The 16,829-nt window shown below is 39.2% G+C and overlaps 3 protein-coding genes across 3 annotated transcripts in view; 2 read left to right on the forward strand and 1 right to left on the reverse strand.

Annotated features, from left to right (window-relative positions):
• The window catches only part of iqgap2 (IQ motif containing GTPase activating protein 2), a 32,297-nt gene extending 18,639 nt beyond the window's left edge, over positions 1 to 13,658 (forward strand). The window contains exons 15-38 of the mRNA XM_036213383.1: positions 1 to 115; positions 3,164 to 3,254; positions 4,003 to 4,170; positions 5,360 to 5,502; positions 5,653 to 5,823; positions 5,982 to 6,065; positions 6,150 to 6,221; positions 6,294 to 6,363; positions 6,615 to 6,823; positions 6,933 to 7,085; positions 7,181 to 7,344; positions 7,446 to 7,670; positions 7,779 to 7,919; positions 8,373 to 8,457; positions 8,544 to 8,776; positions 9,575 to 9,707; positions 10,724 to 10,826; positions 10,909 to 11,050; positions 11,623 to 11,710; positions 11,806 to 12,018; positions 12,098 to 12,258; positions 12,378 to 12,521; positions 12,733 to 12,841; positions 13,189 to 13,658. The exon at positions 1 to 115 is cut by the window's left edge and continues 11 nt beyond it. Of these exons, the coding sequence (XP_036069276.1) occupies positions 1 to 115; positions 3,164 to 3,254; positions 4,003 to 4,170; positions 5,360 to 5,502; positions 5,653 to 5,823; positions 5,982 to 6,065; positions 6,150 to 6,221; positions 6,294 to 6,363; positions 6,615 to 6,823; positions 6,933 to 7,085; positions 7,181 to 7,344; positions 7,446 to 7,670; positions 7,779 to 7,919; positions 8,373 to 8,457; positions 8,544 to 8,776; positions 9,575 to 9,707; positions 10,724 to 10,826; positions 10,909 to 11,050; positions 11,623 to 11,710; positions 11,806 to 12,018; positions 12,098 to 12,258; positions 12,378 to 12,521; positions 12,733 to 12,841; positions 13,189 to 13,302 (3,331 nt within the window). The 3' untranslated portion in view covers positions 13,303 to 13,658. The remainder of the gene's footprint in view (positions 116 to 3,163; positions 3,255 to 4,002; positions 4,171 to 5,359; positions 5,503 to 5,652; positions 5,824 to 5,981; positions 6,066 to 6,149; positions 6,222 to 6,293; positions 6,364 to 6,614; positions 6,824 to 6,932; positions 7,086 to 7,180; positions 7,345 to 7,445; positions 7,671 to 7,778; positions 7,920 to 8,372; positions 8,458 to 8,543; positions 8,777 to 9,574; positions 9,708 to 10,723; positions 10,827 to 10,908; positions 11,051 to 11,622; positions 11,711 to 11,805; positions 12,019 to 12,097; positions 12,259 to 12,377; positions 12,522 to 12,732; positions 12,842 to 13,188) is intronic.
• Positions 631 to 2,362, reverse strand: f2rl2 (coagulation factor II (thrombin) receptor-like 2; the record flags this gene model as incomplete). The annotated part of the gene is given in 2 exon segments (XM_024275467.2): positions 631 to 1,759; positions 2,030 to 2,362. Coding segments are annotated over 2 exon segments (1,116 nt in total). The 5' UTR covers positions 2,094 to 2,362.
• A 31-nt stretch (positions 13,659 to 13,689) lies between the features above and the next one.
• Positions 13,690 to 16,359, forward strand: f2r (coagulation factor II (thrombin) receptor). The gene is made up of 2 exons (XM_024275466.2): positions 13,690 to 13,946; positions 14,763 to 16,359. The coding sequence occupies exons 1-2, from the start codon at positions 13,856 to 13,858 to the stop codon at positions 15,947 to 15,949; spliced, it is 1,278 nt and encodes a 425-aa protein (XP_024131234.1). The 5' UTR covers positions 13,690 to 13,855; the 3' UTR covers positions 15,950 to 16,359.
• Positions 16,360 to 16,829: the final 470 nt, after the last annotated feature.

The following is a 16,829-nucleotide window of genomic DNA, read 5'->3' on the forward strand; positions in this document are numbered from 1 at the left end:
TCGACAGACTCTTGCAGCCCTCCTTCTACCGACTGCAAAGCTGTCGGGCGTGAACCCAGACACAGCCAAACACTACCATGATGTCCTCCAAAATACTAAACAACTTCTCTGCCAGGTAAGGGTTGTATTATAAGGGTTTTTGAACAAATGTGTCTCAATGTGTAACAGTGTAAACTGAAAATTGAATTAAATGAAATTGAATTGAGAGAATCGAGGAAAAAACAACAATAAAAAAATAGGAATAAACTCTGGTGAATCAAATCCATTCTTGAAATTATTGGCTTTACCCAGCCCTATTATCCAGGTGTTCCATTCATTGTTCATCTCACATGTTTTATTAATGTTGAAAAGCAGCTTTTCACCTCTAATAAAGTTCATATATTATATTCCATATACTAATATGAATTGCTTAATGACATTTTTATAGGAAACATTTTCTAAAAAGGGATAAACGTTTAGTGGTTGACAGTAGATGTCCTTTTACAGTGCACATGTCATTTTAAATGCTCTATTACTCTGTCAGTGGTTTCACTTGTCAAATATAACCATTTTTTTTGGAGTCTGTTCAGATTTTTTTTACAAGCGTAATGTGGTTTTTGTGATTGCAGTATAAACTGCCATCTTAGCTATTTAGCCCAAAGGCTCTTGTCTCCAAGTGGCTCTACCAGTTCTCTGGGGATGATCTGTTTGTGTCCTAACATTCAGTTTCATATTTTGACTGCTCGTTCCTTGGATGTCCCTCGAAATGAGATGAACTGTAACTCTGCGCCTGCTGTCTTGGAAAAAAGCATGCATAGAAACGGATCCAAACAGCTGTGAAAGCAGCAGAGGCACACAGCCAGTTTGTAGTATCCATACAGTCGGTCGTCCTCCCCCGAAAGCAGTCTGATGTAGTGCGCCATGTGCAGGATGCCACTGGGGGAGAAGCACGTCGCAAAGATGATAAAGACCAGGGTGCTGACTCTTATGAACGGTTTCCAGTCGCATGAACTTTGTCCGAGGTGGTACACCACGGCCATGTGGGAATAGACACAAACCATGAAGGGTATGATGAAGCCCAGACAAATCAGCATCAGCCGGTATGCAACTAAAGAAGAATGGGATGCTTCTTCTAGTGGAAGTATGTCATGACAAGTGGTGATCCCCACTTGTGCCACCACGTAGCTCTGTCTGACCAGGAGTTCAGGCACAATCGCAGCTCCAAACAGAAACCACACAACCAAGCACGTCAGTATCGCCATGGAGCTTTTATCGATCCTTCTGTACAAAAACGGTTTGACCACAGCCAGGTAACGCTTCAAACTAATGCACGCTATAGTCTGAGCAGAGCAGTAAACGTTTCCATAGAATAGAGCTGTGACGAACCGGCAGGAAACTTCCCCAAATATCCAGTTGCTCCCACTGAAGTGATAATGAATCCGGAGCGCAAGAGAAAGCAGGAGCAGCAAGTCGCACAAAGCCAAGTTCAGGTACAGAATCACCGTAGACCAGGACTTAGTCCGCAGTTTGACTTTGAGAAAGGCCAGAATGTATGCGTTGGAGGGGATGCCCACGAGCATGGCCAGGATGTATGATGAGGGTATGACCCAGGTGCTTAGAACCCCCGATGTATAGGTGGTGAAGGGGCTGTCTGGATCCATGTAGAGGTAGAGGTCCGTGGTGTTATCCTGCTTTGTGTGATTGCATATACGTGTCGATGCTTTGAAGGTTTTTGGTTGAAATCCAGGTTCAGTGCCGGTTTGGTTCTTTGTTCTGTTCTCTGTAAAAACAAAAGATTAACTTTAAACAAAACCAAAGGGCTTTTCTGAAGAATTCCAGCTTTATCCCTCCCTTTTTGTTTATTCATCGACTGAAAAAAAAGAGGAAAAAAAAATCCAAACAAAGTTTAAAAAAAAGTGTTTTTTTAGAGCTCTTCCACAACGGTTTAGCTTACACTGCTGTTGTTTAAAGCAGACACACGTCCAGGCAAATAATAACAACAAAAGAGTAGTAGTTCTTTGGGGAATCCCCCTCCTTAAAGTTAGCTTACCGATTTGCTGAGTGGTGTGCACGGCCATCAGAGAAATAAGTAGTCCCTGCACCAGGTCAGCCATTTCCCTCTGGGGTCTGAACCGCAGCGTTCTGAAACGATGTTTTCAACCCTCTTGATGTGGCCTCCTTTTAGGAACTTGGCGTTGGTGAAACGTACTGTTGTGCATGTTTGAAGCTCCAAAGTAGAACTGCTAATGAGCGCTCCAGCTCCGCTTCCAGCTCTTCTGCTGGAAGCTTATCGTGGTTCGCTGCACTGAGCGTGTTTCCTGCTCTTGTTGAGGGAAAAAAAATTCCCTTGTCCGTGCGTCATTAACCTCTTTGACTCACTGGGGTGTGGGTTGACTGTGGTCACTGAACAAATTACATCCTTGGCCATTTTTAGTTTTACGTTTGAGCAAACCCAGTATTTACAAGCCGGTTGAAAAGTTTTGTTTTTCTATGAACAGCTACCATAAACTATTTCTTGTTTCTACTTAAAACATTTCTAAAGTAATACAAAGTAAGGTTTAGTTTTTCATTTTTTTCTGTTATTCCTACAATAATGTGCGTCTTAGCCTCACATTATGGGGCTAAAAATCCCATCACAACACTATTCCAAAAGAAGGATCAGCTGCTAAACTGATTTCTCTTTCTGCTTTTATCATATTTGTGTGTTGTATGGCAAAAGGAAGAAGCTAAATTAAACCACTCTTTTTATTTGATAGACTTCCTTCCTGGTGGCTCTGAAGTCAGAACCCCCTGTCTAAAATTAGCCTGAGAACAAGCATAATGCTCAAGCTGTGTAAACAATTTGTGAATGTGGGGTTAACATGGGAATACTTTATACCCCTTGACTTGTGCCTTAACTTTGAACACAGAAATAAATCGCTGCCCGTTATTTTTAGATGCTTTGTTACTTTTAGCTTAAGCAGTGAAATATGTTTGTTGTGATATTACAGAATCTGCCAGATGATGCGAAACTTCCTTATTCTAATTTTAAGTATTTACAGATGCTTAAAAAAAGCAAGTATTCTAGCTTTTGACAAAATATATATAACGTACTTCCACAAAAAAATGAACCAAAGTAGGAGAGTTTAAAATGCATTTTGGTAAAAAAAAAAAAAAAAAAAGTTGTGCTTTTATTCATTTGTAGACCTCTGGTGATGAGTCAGCGGTGTTGTGGCTGGATCAGATCCAGCAGGCCATCCTAACGGCAAACCAGGATGAAGAAGAAGCTCTAACACGTATGTATCTGAAGTTATGTGTTAACTACCTCAAGGAATTAAAAGAATCCAACATGGTTCACTTTAAGAGAAAAAATACACTTTATTTCTATCAGATATGTTGAGTATTTCCAATAAATTACAATTCATTTTGGAAGCATTGTAGATATTTACATGAAGTCCTGTTGTTTGGGCAGCTTAGACTATTGCTGCATGATTTTCAAAATTCTGCTTTTACCATTTAAGTTAAATTTTGTTTTCTTAGTATTGACCGAGTTGCTTTTTGTGTTTAAGACACACCTTTAATGATCTATTGATCAATTCAAAAGGCATTCCCAGTGGTTAGGCTTTACTGTCACTTTCTAGGACATAGTTTCTGCAGAGTGGAAGGAGTTCATTAGAACTTTCCCTCTGACTTGTGGGCGGGAGTTGGTGCACCCCCACTTCCTGTCTCCTACAGCAGGGGCTGTAAGCATGTAAACATGGCCTGCTGATTGTAGTTTTTACATCACTGCAACAATTTAAACAACATTTTTTGTCAGCTCCTGATATACAACAATTTGAATAAATACTCAGAAATGCAATCTCAAGCTTAATTTCTTTATATATGTCCCTCATCATCAGAAGAATGTCATATGAACATGTTAAAAACAGAATTTTCTTCAGAGTGGGTTTTTAACCTTGATAGCTATAGTCATGTTACTTTTTATGAATCATTTCCTGGTACCATTTTCTCCTCTTTTTTATTTTGTTCTTGTTTTCTTTGCAGTGGCTGCAGCAGTTGCTCATATCAACAGGGTGGTGGCCGAGGGGAACTCCCAGAACACCCTGCAGGCTTTGCAGGCTCCCGATGCGGGGCTGAAAGCGGTGCTCCCTGAATGTGCTGACACATACCAGAGTGAACTGGCAAAGAGGCAAGAAAGCAACGCCACTGAAGGTAAAAAGCACTTTCAACCCCCTCCCACCCCCTTCCCTGGCTTTTACTGTTTAACTTAGTCTGGGTATCTGCTAGCAGGCCTGAGCTCAGTAGCACAAATTACTGCAAATAGTGTCACAATGCTGATCTTAAGTTGAATTTATAATTCTCCCCTGGGAGCTCCTGCAAACATTCCCTTCATTGGGTTTAATATTTTTAAATAAATATTTCGGATTACAATTGGTATAATTGAAAAAGTCAGACTGCATATTCAGATGTGAAGGTCAGTTGTTTATTTTCAGAATTAAGATCACTTTTTCCCCTGGTTGTTTCGTATACAGTTTACTTCATTTTTTAAAATGTGTTATGTTTGTCATCATAGCAACTTACATATTGTAAACACAAGAGAGGAATGTAAAACCAAAGTAGGAAGGAATGCGGTGCTTAACAACCAGCGGTGTCACGGTGGGCATGTTCCTCAAACAGTAGATCTGCACATGAACTGGAGCAGCATCAGTCAGTGGCTCTAAGAAACTGAACTGTATGGTTCTGGATTTAAGCTGCAGCAAAGATCATTACACAAAGTTCATTTCTGAATGGAGAATTCTTCAATCACTAAAGTCACTGAAGCCATCACCCACTTCAACTGGAAACTTCTCTGCAAGTTTTAAATAACTTGCATAATTAACTGGAATAATTTCTCTTAAAAATATGTTTGAATATTCAGAAGTAACTTCTGCTGGAATTTTTAAAATAAAACATCCACGAAAGATTAGATTAATACTCCTTTTGCATTAAGCTAATAGAAGCAGAATTTAAAAAAAAGCATAATAACCAGGATTGGTAAAAGCTCAAAGTTGAAGAAATGCATTGTTAAAAATCCAAAATGAAACCTAGAGGAATAAGAAATTTTAACAGTTTTGATCTGAATAAAAGGACCTTCTTTGATCAGTTCTTTAAGCCAATTGACGGTGGGTAAAATAGACATTTTGCATGAAATCTGGGTTTATGATTTAATTCCAAACCATAAACTTTACGATAACCCACATTTTTTTGGGCTTAAAGGTTTTTTTATGTAAATAAGAATTACCAACCTGACCACTTTAAAATGATCTTTCAGCACCAAATGTTTATAACTTAATAGAAACCCTATAAAATATGACGGATATGATCGAGAAAAGTCCTCATTATAAACCCCTTTCTCTTCCAGGCAGCAGTGATGTGTTGTGGGTAAAGCACTGTATCAAAGACAAATATGACTTCTACTATAACCTGCAGACGGGACAGGGCACCTGGGAGACGCCTGAAGAATATAAAGACAGCTGGAGCCAGCTCAGTAAAGAGGAAATCCAGGTACATTTCCATGTTGAGACTTTCCTTTAAAACATTGAACATCTCAAAGTTCATTTCCACAGCCTTCTCATGCACACAGAGTTTAAATTTCTACTTTTGACATGACTGCATTGCAATTGTTGTTGACTCAGAATTTACTGTGTTTCTCAGAACGTCGTGAGCTGTGGGACAGCGGAGTACAACAGAGAACAGCTGTGGCTGGCAAATGAGTCTTTAGTGACGCAGCTGCAGGCCAGAATCAGAGGATATCTAGTTAGAAAGAAGCATTCCCAAAGATTGGAATATCTTCGTCTACAAGAACCCTCTGTTGTCAAGCTGCAGGTACTAAAAATTTCCTGGTCAAAGGAGATGGATGGATTTTTATTCCAAAGAATACATATTTATTGTTGATATAATGGCTTCCGTTGTCTTGGTTCTCAGACATAAAATCTATCATTTCCTGTTTTCACCCAAGACGTTTTTCTCTTCTTGTTGTTCAGGCTTTCTGGAAAGGTTACAAACAAAGGAAAGTGTACAGAGAGAGGATGAACTTGCTTCAAAAAAATGTTGATTCTGTCATCAAGGTATTTATTTCTATTTATGCTATGTTAGCATTTGTTAGATTCACTGCTGCATCAGAGAATTGAGTGAATTTTCTTTCTATTTAGATCCAGTCTCTGGCTAAAATGTGGAGAGCAAAACATAAATACAATCAAAGGCTGAAGTTCTTTAAAGACCATGTAAGTGATGTGAAAATTATCACTTTTTAAAAATCTGTTTTAATGTCAAGACTAACTTTAATGTTTATTTAGGAAAAAGAAATTGTGAAAATCCAGGCTTTCCTTAAGGCCAACAAAGCCAGAGATGACTATAAAACCTTAAGTGAGTCCAAATACCTTTTCAGTATATAGCAGTCATAGTACAACTGAAATAATGTGATATGAACCTCCTGCTGGTATTAAAACATGAACTTAAGATATTTGTACTTTTATACATGCATATGGATTTCACACCACAACCCAAAGTATTTTATGTCGAAACAGAAAATAGAAACACCAGGAAATGTTCTTATTACATAAAAGTTTTTAGGTCTAAAGTGCCACTCTCTGACTTTCTTCAAACCCAAACCTCAGCTGGAGCCAAAGACCCTCCCCTCTCAGTGGTGCGCAAGTTCGTCCACTTGCTGGAACAGAGTTCGCTGGACCTGCAGGAGGAGCAGGAGATGACGTGGCTCAGAGAAGAAGTGGTCACAAAGATCCGCTCCAATCAACAAATGGAGAAAGACCTGAATCTCATGGACATCAAGATTGGACTTCTGGTGAAGAACCGCATCACTTTGCAGGTTGGAAACATTAAAGAAAAACACATTTAATTGACGTTATTGGGAATTTTTCCCCTTATTTCTTCATCTAATTTTGCTCCTGGTTTCCACTTTTATCTTCTTTCAAAAGGATGTTGTGTCACATAGTAAGAAAATGAAGAGCAAGAAAAGCAAGTCGAGTAAAGACGACCTAACTGGAGGAGAGAAACTGGGTATAAAGGGTCTTAGTAAAGGCAAAAGAAGAAAACTGGAAGCTTATCAACATCTCTTCTACCTGCTGCAGGTGATTAACTTCATATTTTACAGCTTTTTTGGCTCTTTAAATACATACAAGATCATTTGCAGAGACTAATGACTTTGTTCTTACTTTCTCCTCAGACAAATCCATCTTACCTGGCTAAACTGATCTTCCAGATGCCCCAAAACAAGTCAACAAAGTTTATGGACACGGTCATTTTCACTCTTTACAATTACGCTTCCAACCAAAGAGAGGAATACCTGCTGCTCAAACTCTTCAAAACTGCTTTAGCAGAAGAGATCAAGTAAGAAGTGCATCTCAGATCCTACAGTAAAACGTCTCTACTGCTGTGATTTTCACCAAGAACACCTGCAGGTGTACCTAAACCGTCTTCACCTGTCTCAGCTCTAAGGTGGATCAGATTCAGGAAATAGTGACCGGAAACCCCACGGTCATCAAAATGGTGGTGAGCTTCAACCGGGGCGCACGTGGTCACAACGCTTTGAGGCAGCTGCTGAGTCCGGTGGTCAAAGACATCATTGACGATAAGAACTTGGGCATCAACACCAACCCAGTGGACGTGTACAAAGCCTGGGTGAACCAGGTGGAGTCGGCTACTGGAGAAGCCAGGTACTGCCGCTGATAGGTTTAGTTCTGGTGTGACTGGACAAAGCAGCTGAAACGGCTACAAAGGTTTAAACATGCATAAGCATTTCTTCTCTCCTACTGTCCTTTCAGCAAGCTGCCTTATGAGGTGACTCCAGAGCAGGCCATGTCATACCCGGAAGTGCGCAGCCGGCTGCAGGCGTCCAGTGAGGCGCTGCGCTCTGCTACAGATAAGGTCCTGAACTCCATTGTCTCTTCTCTGGATAACATCCCGTAAGTTTCAGGCCTGTTGTGTGTCACTGTCCTGTTGCTTTGTGTTCAAACTAACAACTGATGTCATTTCAAATGAGAACACTTCATGTTTTTATTGTAGTTCATCTTCCATCTAAGCATCAGTTTTTTTCTTTAAAGGATTCGTATTTTTAAAATTGTCAACTTCCTTTTTGTATTAAATGAATTGATCGTAATGTTTATACTCATCCTAGCTTTTTTTTTTTTTATGTGATTATTTTTAAGTTGTAAGTTTTGTAGTGACCTTTTTGCATTTTTACAGAATGTGTTGGACTCACCACTAGGTGGTGCTGCTTTACTTTATTCTAGCTGACAAATAAATGAAAATGTGAATGCAGTTATTGTGCACACAAGCTGTTTTCAGATATTATTCACATTGCATGTCTGAGGATAATTCATGTTTTGATGTATGATGACTTTCTGTTACGCCTGCAGTTATGCAATGAGATACATCGCTAAAGTCTTGAAGAACAGCCTCCATGAAAAGTTCCCAGAAGCCTCAGGGGATGATGTTCTGAAGGTATTTGTCCTAAACATGTTTACAATATCCAAAGGAGAAATTCATTTATTTATTTATGTTTTAATGCAACCGATTTTCTTTTCTAGATTGTTGGAAACCTGTTGTATTATCGCTACATGAACCCGGCCATTGTGGCCCCCGACGGCTTTGACATCATCGACCTGTCGGCGGGGGGGCAGCTGCATCAGGACCAGCGGCGCAACTTGGGATCTGTGGCAAAGATGCTCCAACATGCTGCTGCAAATAAGCTGTTTGAGGGCGAGAATGCTCACATGACTCCAATGAACAAGTACATTTCTCAGACATATGAGAAATTCAGGTACGGAGGAGGAGATCGCAAACAATCCTAACGTTGTTGTGTTAAAATGTCTTAGCAAAGTTGTCCCAACTGTCTCCTAATATACCCATACTATTTTCAGCCCTCAAATGTGTAGCAATATGTCTGGGAAGGTTCTCATTTATCCTGGTGACCTTGTCTGGACGTTGAGTCATTGCAACTGGATTTAAAATCTTCTTTCTTAAAACATTTTCATCCAAGTGGCTTCATCAGTGTCCTAGGTCATGTCAGGCTTCCACAAGGAGGAGCAAGGAAAAAAATGTTCTTAAAACAGTATGATGAGTATGGGAAAAACATGATTTTGTCTTTAGAGACAAATTTAAAAGACACAATGGATGCAGCAAAATGCAGCCATTCTATCCAGAGAGGAGCTGCACCAGTATCTACAGCCTCAACGCTGTGATTCTTTATTCTGAAGCTTTATTAATGAACAAGCCACTTCAAGCACTTCCTGAATCACTTATCTGTGTAAACTCTCATTTATCCAGGATGTTGCTATAGCAGAAAAGGTTTAACATACATTATCTGGACTTAGTTCTTTAGGTTCAAGACATTTAGCTTCACCATCTCTTATCCAAGAGGATTTCTCGATTTAGAAACTTTGACGAGAGACAAAAAATCTTCAACTTAAACCACTAAGTCCAAATTACTTTATTTCAAAATTTGCAAACAACCAAATATTTATAGAAATTTCCAAATTTTGCTATTAATTAACTTTTGACATTTTTATTTTTCCAATTACATATTTTAACCACCTTCACTTTTCTGGTCTCCTCTCAGGTTGTTTTTCCAGGCTGCATGTGACGTTCCTGAACCTGAAGAGAAGTTTAACATCGACGAATACTCAGACATGGTGACCTTGAGCAAACCCATCATCTACATCTCCATAGAGGAGATCATCAACACTCACTCGGTAAATCTGCTTGATCAGGTTTTAACATTTGTTTAAACTCTAATTCCACAGATCATATAAAACTATTTTAAAATAGAGAAATAAGCAATAAATATATTTGTATGTATTTTATTCCTACGTTTGCTGCCCTATCTCCTTTAACCTTCAAGTCGCCATCAACAAAACAAAACAAAAAAACCCTCAGTCTCTAGCGGCGTTGCTTTGATCAAATTTTCCCTTTTAAATACAGACTAACAGCTAGCTTTAATGTGTTTGTTCCTCGTGTAGGTTTATTTACTTTAAACGTATCTGTTGTAAAAACCCAGATGTCCTCTTTTACTCTCTGAAGATGTCTTAGATCTGTGTGGGATTTCATCAACATTAAACTTTAGCTCCTCCAAAGATCTTCATCTGTGGAATCTTTATCTGCTGTACTCCTGCTTGGAAACATCTAACATTTTCAAGAATAGTTTTGTATTTTTTTGTATTCATTTCTTCTGCTGTTTACTCACATTTTTCTGTACATTTGACCCAAAAAATTGTTAAAAACATGGAAGGAAGATTTATAGAGTAAAAGAATGACTTAAAAATTTTTCTTTACACTTATTTAGCTAAGAAACTAAAATTCTATGTATATAATCTATTTTTGTTGTAGTTTCTGAATCTAATACAAAAGTAGAAAAGAATTCAATTTATTTAAGTCTATATTTGTGTGTTTGATTTCCAGTCTTTATTAACTTTCAGCATTTTTAACTCATTATTTTCCTGCTTCTTTCACATCCTCTAAGGACACTTTCTTGAACTGACCCTCTTTCCATTTTATCAAAAATAATTTAACACATTTTTTTGGAAAAAATGATATAATTGATAAAGTTATTAGAGAATGTTTGTTTTTTAGGGTTAACGCCTTAAGCAGTTTGTTCTAAAGACTCTTTTCTGGCTTTGCTAGTAAATTCTTTTGAACATCTTTAACATCTGCATAGCTTTTGTTGTTAATGGCAGTGAATATTCAAGTTAACACATATGCACTCGTTCAGCTGCTTTTGGAACATCTGGACGCCATCTCTCCAGACCGCAACGACCTGCTGCACGAGCTGCTGCAGGACTTGGGAGACGTACCTGACGTGGAGGCTTTGCTTGGTATGATCCGATCAACTTCTGCTCAAGTCTGCTTCAGTTTAACCACAAGAAAATAACATTTTTATACTTTTTTTTTTTACAGGAGAGGGAGCTGTAGACTCCAACGATCCAAACAGGGAGACCGCTCTCAGCCAGCTGGCAAAGACTGAGATCTCGCTCCACCTAACCAGCAAGTTTGAGCTTCTGGAGGGCGACGACAAAGACTTGAAAACCCTCGTTACAAAGTAGGTCTTTGTTCTACGAGGAAACAGCTGAAGGGTTTTCTGTTGTAGAGGTTTTCTGTGAGAAAACTGACCCTTGAGCTGAACTTCATGCTGCGCTGGTCGTCACTCAGCTCCATATCTTAGTCTTTCCTGCTCTTCTATCACATCCTAAAAACAAAAAAAGGAAGAGCTTAAGCACTTTTTGTTATCTGGCCCATAAACACATCCGTCTGGACTCTAGAGACATTTCTAAGTTCAATCTTTCTGTTTACTGTCAGGCAGCTGTTTAAAGAACGACTCGTTCAAACAGAACCTGATCATAGTTAGAGAAATATTGATTGAAAATAGAGTTTTATTGGTGTTTTAGAAACTCACTGCAAATAAAAATAAGATGATTATAATGTCAAATGTTGAATAAAATAAAGAGCTTTTAAGGTAGCTTTGGCCAAACTTTAAAAAAAATGTTCTTGATGGAAAAGATGAAGTCATGTATTGGTCTAATTGGGAGTATTTAGTGTTTCCTAGAATTGGATATATGTCTTGTAGTAGCTGTATCACTGTTATTTGCCTGATGTTTATTTTTGTTATTTCAGAACAAAAAAGCTGATAGTGGATGTGATTCGGATTCAGCCTGGAGAGGCTTTGCCTGAAATCCTGGAGACTCCAGCTACTCCTCCACAGGTCAGAATCCTTTTTTTTCCTGAAGCAATTTTTTAGTTTAAACTCAGTTTTTGAGCAGCCACGGAACATAGACAGTATTCCCATCATTCTCAAAGGAATTGGAGCACACGAGGATCTTGGAGCGCAGGGCGGCTCAGGACGCTCAGACTCCTGAGGGTCTGAAGAGCAGCCCGGCAGTTCTGGAGGACGGTCAGCTGCCGCTGGAGCAGAAAAAGAGGAAGATCCTCAGGAACCTCCGGAACCTGGAGCAGGCCGGCCTCGCCACGGCCAGCAACAACTACCAGGACCTCATCAACGATATAGCAAAGGTTCATTAGCAGCTCTTCCTTCCACTTTAAAGAGAAAAGATTTTCATCTTGACATGATTCTTCAATCTGTGATCAACAGGACATCCGGTACCAGAGGCGCTACAGACAGAGGAGGAAGACCGAACTCATGAAGCTCCAGCAGACACTGACAGCACTCAACTCCAAGACCACATTTTATCAGGAGCAGATGAACTACTATGACACCTACATCAAAACCTGCTTAGATAACCTGAACCGAAAGTGAGTCATTAGATCACAAAATAACCCTTATCTATTTACAAGATCATTTTTTTAGAGTTAAAGAACAGAGAAGAATTGCTGGAGAGTTTTTCTAATCCAGGATTGATCTGTGTGTTTAGGAATTCCCGCAGATCTATAAAGCTGGACAGTAAATCGGAAGATCGGGGCAGTAAGAAGTGGAAGCCTCAGTCGCTGAAGTACACTGCAGCCAGGCTGCACGAGAAGGGAGTCATTCTGGAGATAGAAGGCCTTCAGACAAACCAGTGAGTTCTCTGGTCCATGATGTGAAGGTTTTAATGTGCTCCAATCACTTCAAAGCTTTAACCTGGAATATTTCTCATCAGCAGTTTTAGTTTAGTGGAAAGAAAACGTCTCATTCATCCTGATCCTGTTTCATCTGCTTGTGAATGTTATTTTTTTCCCTCTCCCATTTTCCTGTGTTCTCTCTTTTCATTGTCTTTTTCCTCTCTTTAGGTTCAAAAATGTCATGTTTGACATTTCACCCACTGAGGAAGTTGGAGATTTTGAGGTGAAAGCCAAGTTTATGGGAGTTGAAATGGAAAAAGTTCAGCTCCATTTCCAGGTAAACATTCCCCCCCAAAAAAACCTCAGAATATGTGAATTAGAGACATACAGGTGTTTCCTGCAGTCTGTTATCTACTACTTTGCAGGGAAGATTTAAGAAATTAAATTTATTTGAGAATATATTTTAAGTCACACTCCAACTATATTTTTCTCTATCGTAAAGAAAACGGTGAATAATATTGAAGCTATCCAGCCGTCCTCCATTATGAGAAAAAGGCTACAAGAACATGTAAAAACACAATTTTATTGGAATGAGCCTTTAACTTTAAAGAAACAAGTTCATTTCTTTGACTCACGAGTGAAATAAAACTGGAAAGTTTGTTGAGACGGCTGCTTTGTGCGCAGGACCTCCTCCAGCTGCAGTATGACGGCGTGGCCGTCATGAAGATGTTTGATAAAGCCAAAGTGAATGTCAACCTGCTCATCTTCCTCCTGAACAGGAAATTCTATGGAAAATAAAGAGGAAGCAGCGACCCGAATGCAGAGGAAAACAGTGCCTTCTGAGTTTTCTTCACGTCAAATATAAATGAGTTTTCTTCCATCTGTTCACAATATAACAAATCACACACTGACTTGTGCGACCTGTCCTTTTGATTTGTAAATGTACTTCATAATAAAACTAATAATATTCTTGTTAAACATGTTATTGTAACCTTAATACTAAAAAACCCTCAAAGAATTGAATGGCCTCAACATAAACTACAGTTATGCCTTTTTAAATAAAGTTTTAATTTGACATAGAAGCTCCTGCTAATGTATTTTTATATGTAATTATCTCCTAATGCTTGAACAATAAATGAATCTCCAGAAAGTTTCCCATCTGACACTTATTTTTGCACCTTCATCCTCCTTTAGACTTGTGGCGTCATGTTTCTGTGAAGGGGTGGGGGCGCGTAGAGCAGGGAGGTGGAGTTTCCTCCAGAGTTTCTAACTTGTTTTTGAGCTCACTAATATTTCAGACTCCTTTGACAAAGCTTATTTTTTATTTATTTTGTAAAAACGCCTGTAAAGGATGTGGACGGCGTGCAGCACAGTCATGCTTCACCTGCTCAAAGGGTTGCTTTTGTTTTCTTGTCTTAGTTCAGCACTTCCCTCTCAAAATGGTAAGTAGCATTCTTAATCTTTGGTGATTCACTTTTAAATTTCAAATGTTTATGAAAGTATAAGTGTGGATATAGCCAAAGGATTTACATAATTTGTATTAAATTTGAGTCATCTATGAATTTATTTTGCATATTAGGACTTCTACTCCTAAGTGACTAAATTAATTAGAAAAGAATTTGTTTTAAGTAAGTTTATTCCACTGTCATAATTTAAGTATAATTTAATTATTTAAATTGGTAAACTCGTGAAAATGAAAGAAAGCAAATTCTAGTTGTTTTTAACCCATTTGTAATCTTTTTTTTTAATCTAAAGAATTACATTTATCAAAAAAAACTGACATTTATTCATGTTATCATAGTGTCTGTTTTATTAAACACCAAAATACTTCTTGGTGCTTTGAAGTTGAGTAATAATGAAGTGGAATTTTAGTTTATTCATTTATTGGGATTAAATTTCCTCAATAGTTGAGTGCACGCAGTTTTCCTGTTTCCTGTTCACTTCTGGTTTCTGTTACTATTAAGTAAATAAAAAATAAACTTATTTGCTGCACGTTTTGTATTATAAAATTAGACATATTTACAGATTTATTTAGACTGTACTAAAAATACTTTTGTAAAAAAAAAAGAAAAAGTTTGTCTAGCTGAACTTTTGCAGTTTTCAAAAGGCTCTGCATGTTTTTTTTTAATACAAATGCCTCATTTTAGTCTGATTTATTCTTAAAGTACGATGCAGACCAGATAAAATTTGGAAGCACTTGATTTCCGCTTGCAAAACGATGATTGATTGAAATCATTTCCTTTTATGCATCTTCAAAGACTCCAGGCCTCTCCTGCGGACGTTCTCGGGTCACTTTGTGATGGTGAAGGATAAGCCTGTAGAGGATATCGACCTGGACATCATGGGTGGAAGTGGAGGTTCAGGCATGGAGACAGAGCAGGAGGCCGGAAAGTGGCACAGCCAGCGCCGCCAACCTCCAGAGCAGTACTTTGTGTCAGAGGAAGCTAAAGGGTTTCTCCAGGGTCGCCTGGCAACAACCTTTGTCCCAACCGTTTACACCCTGGTCTTCATCATCAGTGTGCCCCTCAACCTTGTTGCCATGGTGATGTTTGTGCGCTACATCCGTCCCAAGAAGGCTGCTGTGATCTACATGCTGAACCTGGCCTGCGCTGACCTGCTTTTTGGCCTGTTCCTTCCTTTCAGAATAGCCTACCATTACCATGGCAACGACTGGATCTATGGCTCCTTCATGTGCAGACTTGTCACGGCCTCCTTCCACTGCAACATGTACTGCTCCGTCCTGCTGGTCACATGCATCAGCATTGACCGTTTCCTGGCTGTGGTTTACCCCATGGACTCTCTGAAGTGGCGCAGCCCTCAGACCGCCGCGGCTGTGTGTGCCGCCATGTGGCTCCTGTCCCTGGGTGGTGTCTGCCCCCTCCTCATGTCAACACAGACCGTACAGTTGTCAGATCTGGGGATCACCACCTGTCACGATGTGCAGGGAGTAGAAAAGCTTCAAGGTTTCTACCTCTACTTCTTTCCCATCTACTCCTCGGTTTTCTTCTTCCTCCCTCTCGTCTTCACTGCAGTCTGTTACATCCGCATCCTTCAGACTCTGGCAGAGGCCAACGTGGAGAACCGCTCTAAGAAGAGCCGCGCCATGGTCATGGCTGGGACGGTCCTACTGGTGTTTGTGGTCTGCTTCACTCCCACCAACATCATCCTGATGGTTCATTATGTTCAGCTGGCCCACAAGTCCAGCGACGGCTCCTATCAGGCCTACCTGCTGTCAGTGTGCCTGGGCAGCTTCAGCTGTTGTTTGGACCCACTCCTCTATTACTTTGGCTCATCTCAGTGTCAGAAACAGGTGATGACACTGTTGGGATGTACACGACCGGCAGAGAGCAGCTTGGAGACGCACAACACCAGAGCGGACGGATCCAGCAAGACGGAGGGTGTTCAGACCAGTCAGGGCAGCCATTACAGCAGGCTGGAGGCCTGAAGAACGCTTTGAGATCCTCCTCAAGGATTCATAGTCGATAGAGTTTTTTATTCTACATGTTGGACAATGGAATATATTGGTTTTATATTGGGATAATACCGAAATATTTTAATATCCAAAATAAGAAAACAACGTGAATATAACATTTTCCATTCTGTAAGAGAATACATCTTAAGTTTCATTCTTAAAATCTGTAAATATGAAATTGTAATGCAAATTTCACACTCTGGTATGTTAGAGAACTATATAAAAGTGTTTTTACGTTCATTTATATTTTATTGATGTGATGTACAGTCAGAAATAAAGATACTTTTGCTCACTTGATGGATGAAACATCATCCAAATTGATAGTTTATTTTGTAATTTTACAATTTGGTCTAAAAGTATTAAAATGTGATTATTTCTCTTTACTTCTATCATTTTATTCTTGAATGTTTTTATATGTTTGCTGCTCATTCCGTCTTCTCCTTATCATCAGGACAAAGCTCTGAAAGACAGGAAAAAAAACTGAGAAATTTTAGGCATTTTTCAGTGCAGAAAAAAAATATTTCTTAGTCTATATAATACTTGTTTATACAGCAAAAATCTTAAAATAGTCACCTTCCAATGCTACATTTATGAAAGATCGCCACCTTGTGGCAGCTTCTGCATTGTTAGTCTTTGGAGCATGCTCAGTCAGGGACTGACCTGTTGTGTCATCGGCTCTGTGGAAGTTCACAGGGAAGTTCAGACATTCTGCTTGTTTCTTCAAAACTTCAACATGTTCAGGGTCTATTTGTCCTGTTCTTGCTGAAAAATGAAATGAGGACAATGAAAAAAAAACATGTAGACATGAATTTCAGGTCTGAAAGGATGAACTTACTGAAAAGCAGGATGTATC

This window comes from Oryzias melastigma, linkage group LG9 (assembly GCF_002922805.2).
Source record: "Oryzias melastigma strain HK-1 linkage group LG9, ASM292280v2, whole genome shotgun sequence".
NCBI lineage: Eukaryota > Metazoa > Chordata > Actinopteri > Beloniformes > Adrianichthyidae > Oryzias > Oryzias melastigma.

Coding starts and splice junctions, on each gene's coding strand:
- f2r (XM_024275466.2), top strand. CDS start 13,856: ATGTGGACGGCGTGCAGCACAGTCATGCTTCACCTGCTCAAAGGGTTG. Junction 13,947..14,762: donor AGCACTTCCCTCTCAAAATG/GTAAGTAGCATT, acceptor GCATCTTCAAAG/ACTCCAGGCCTCTCCTGCGG.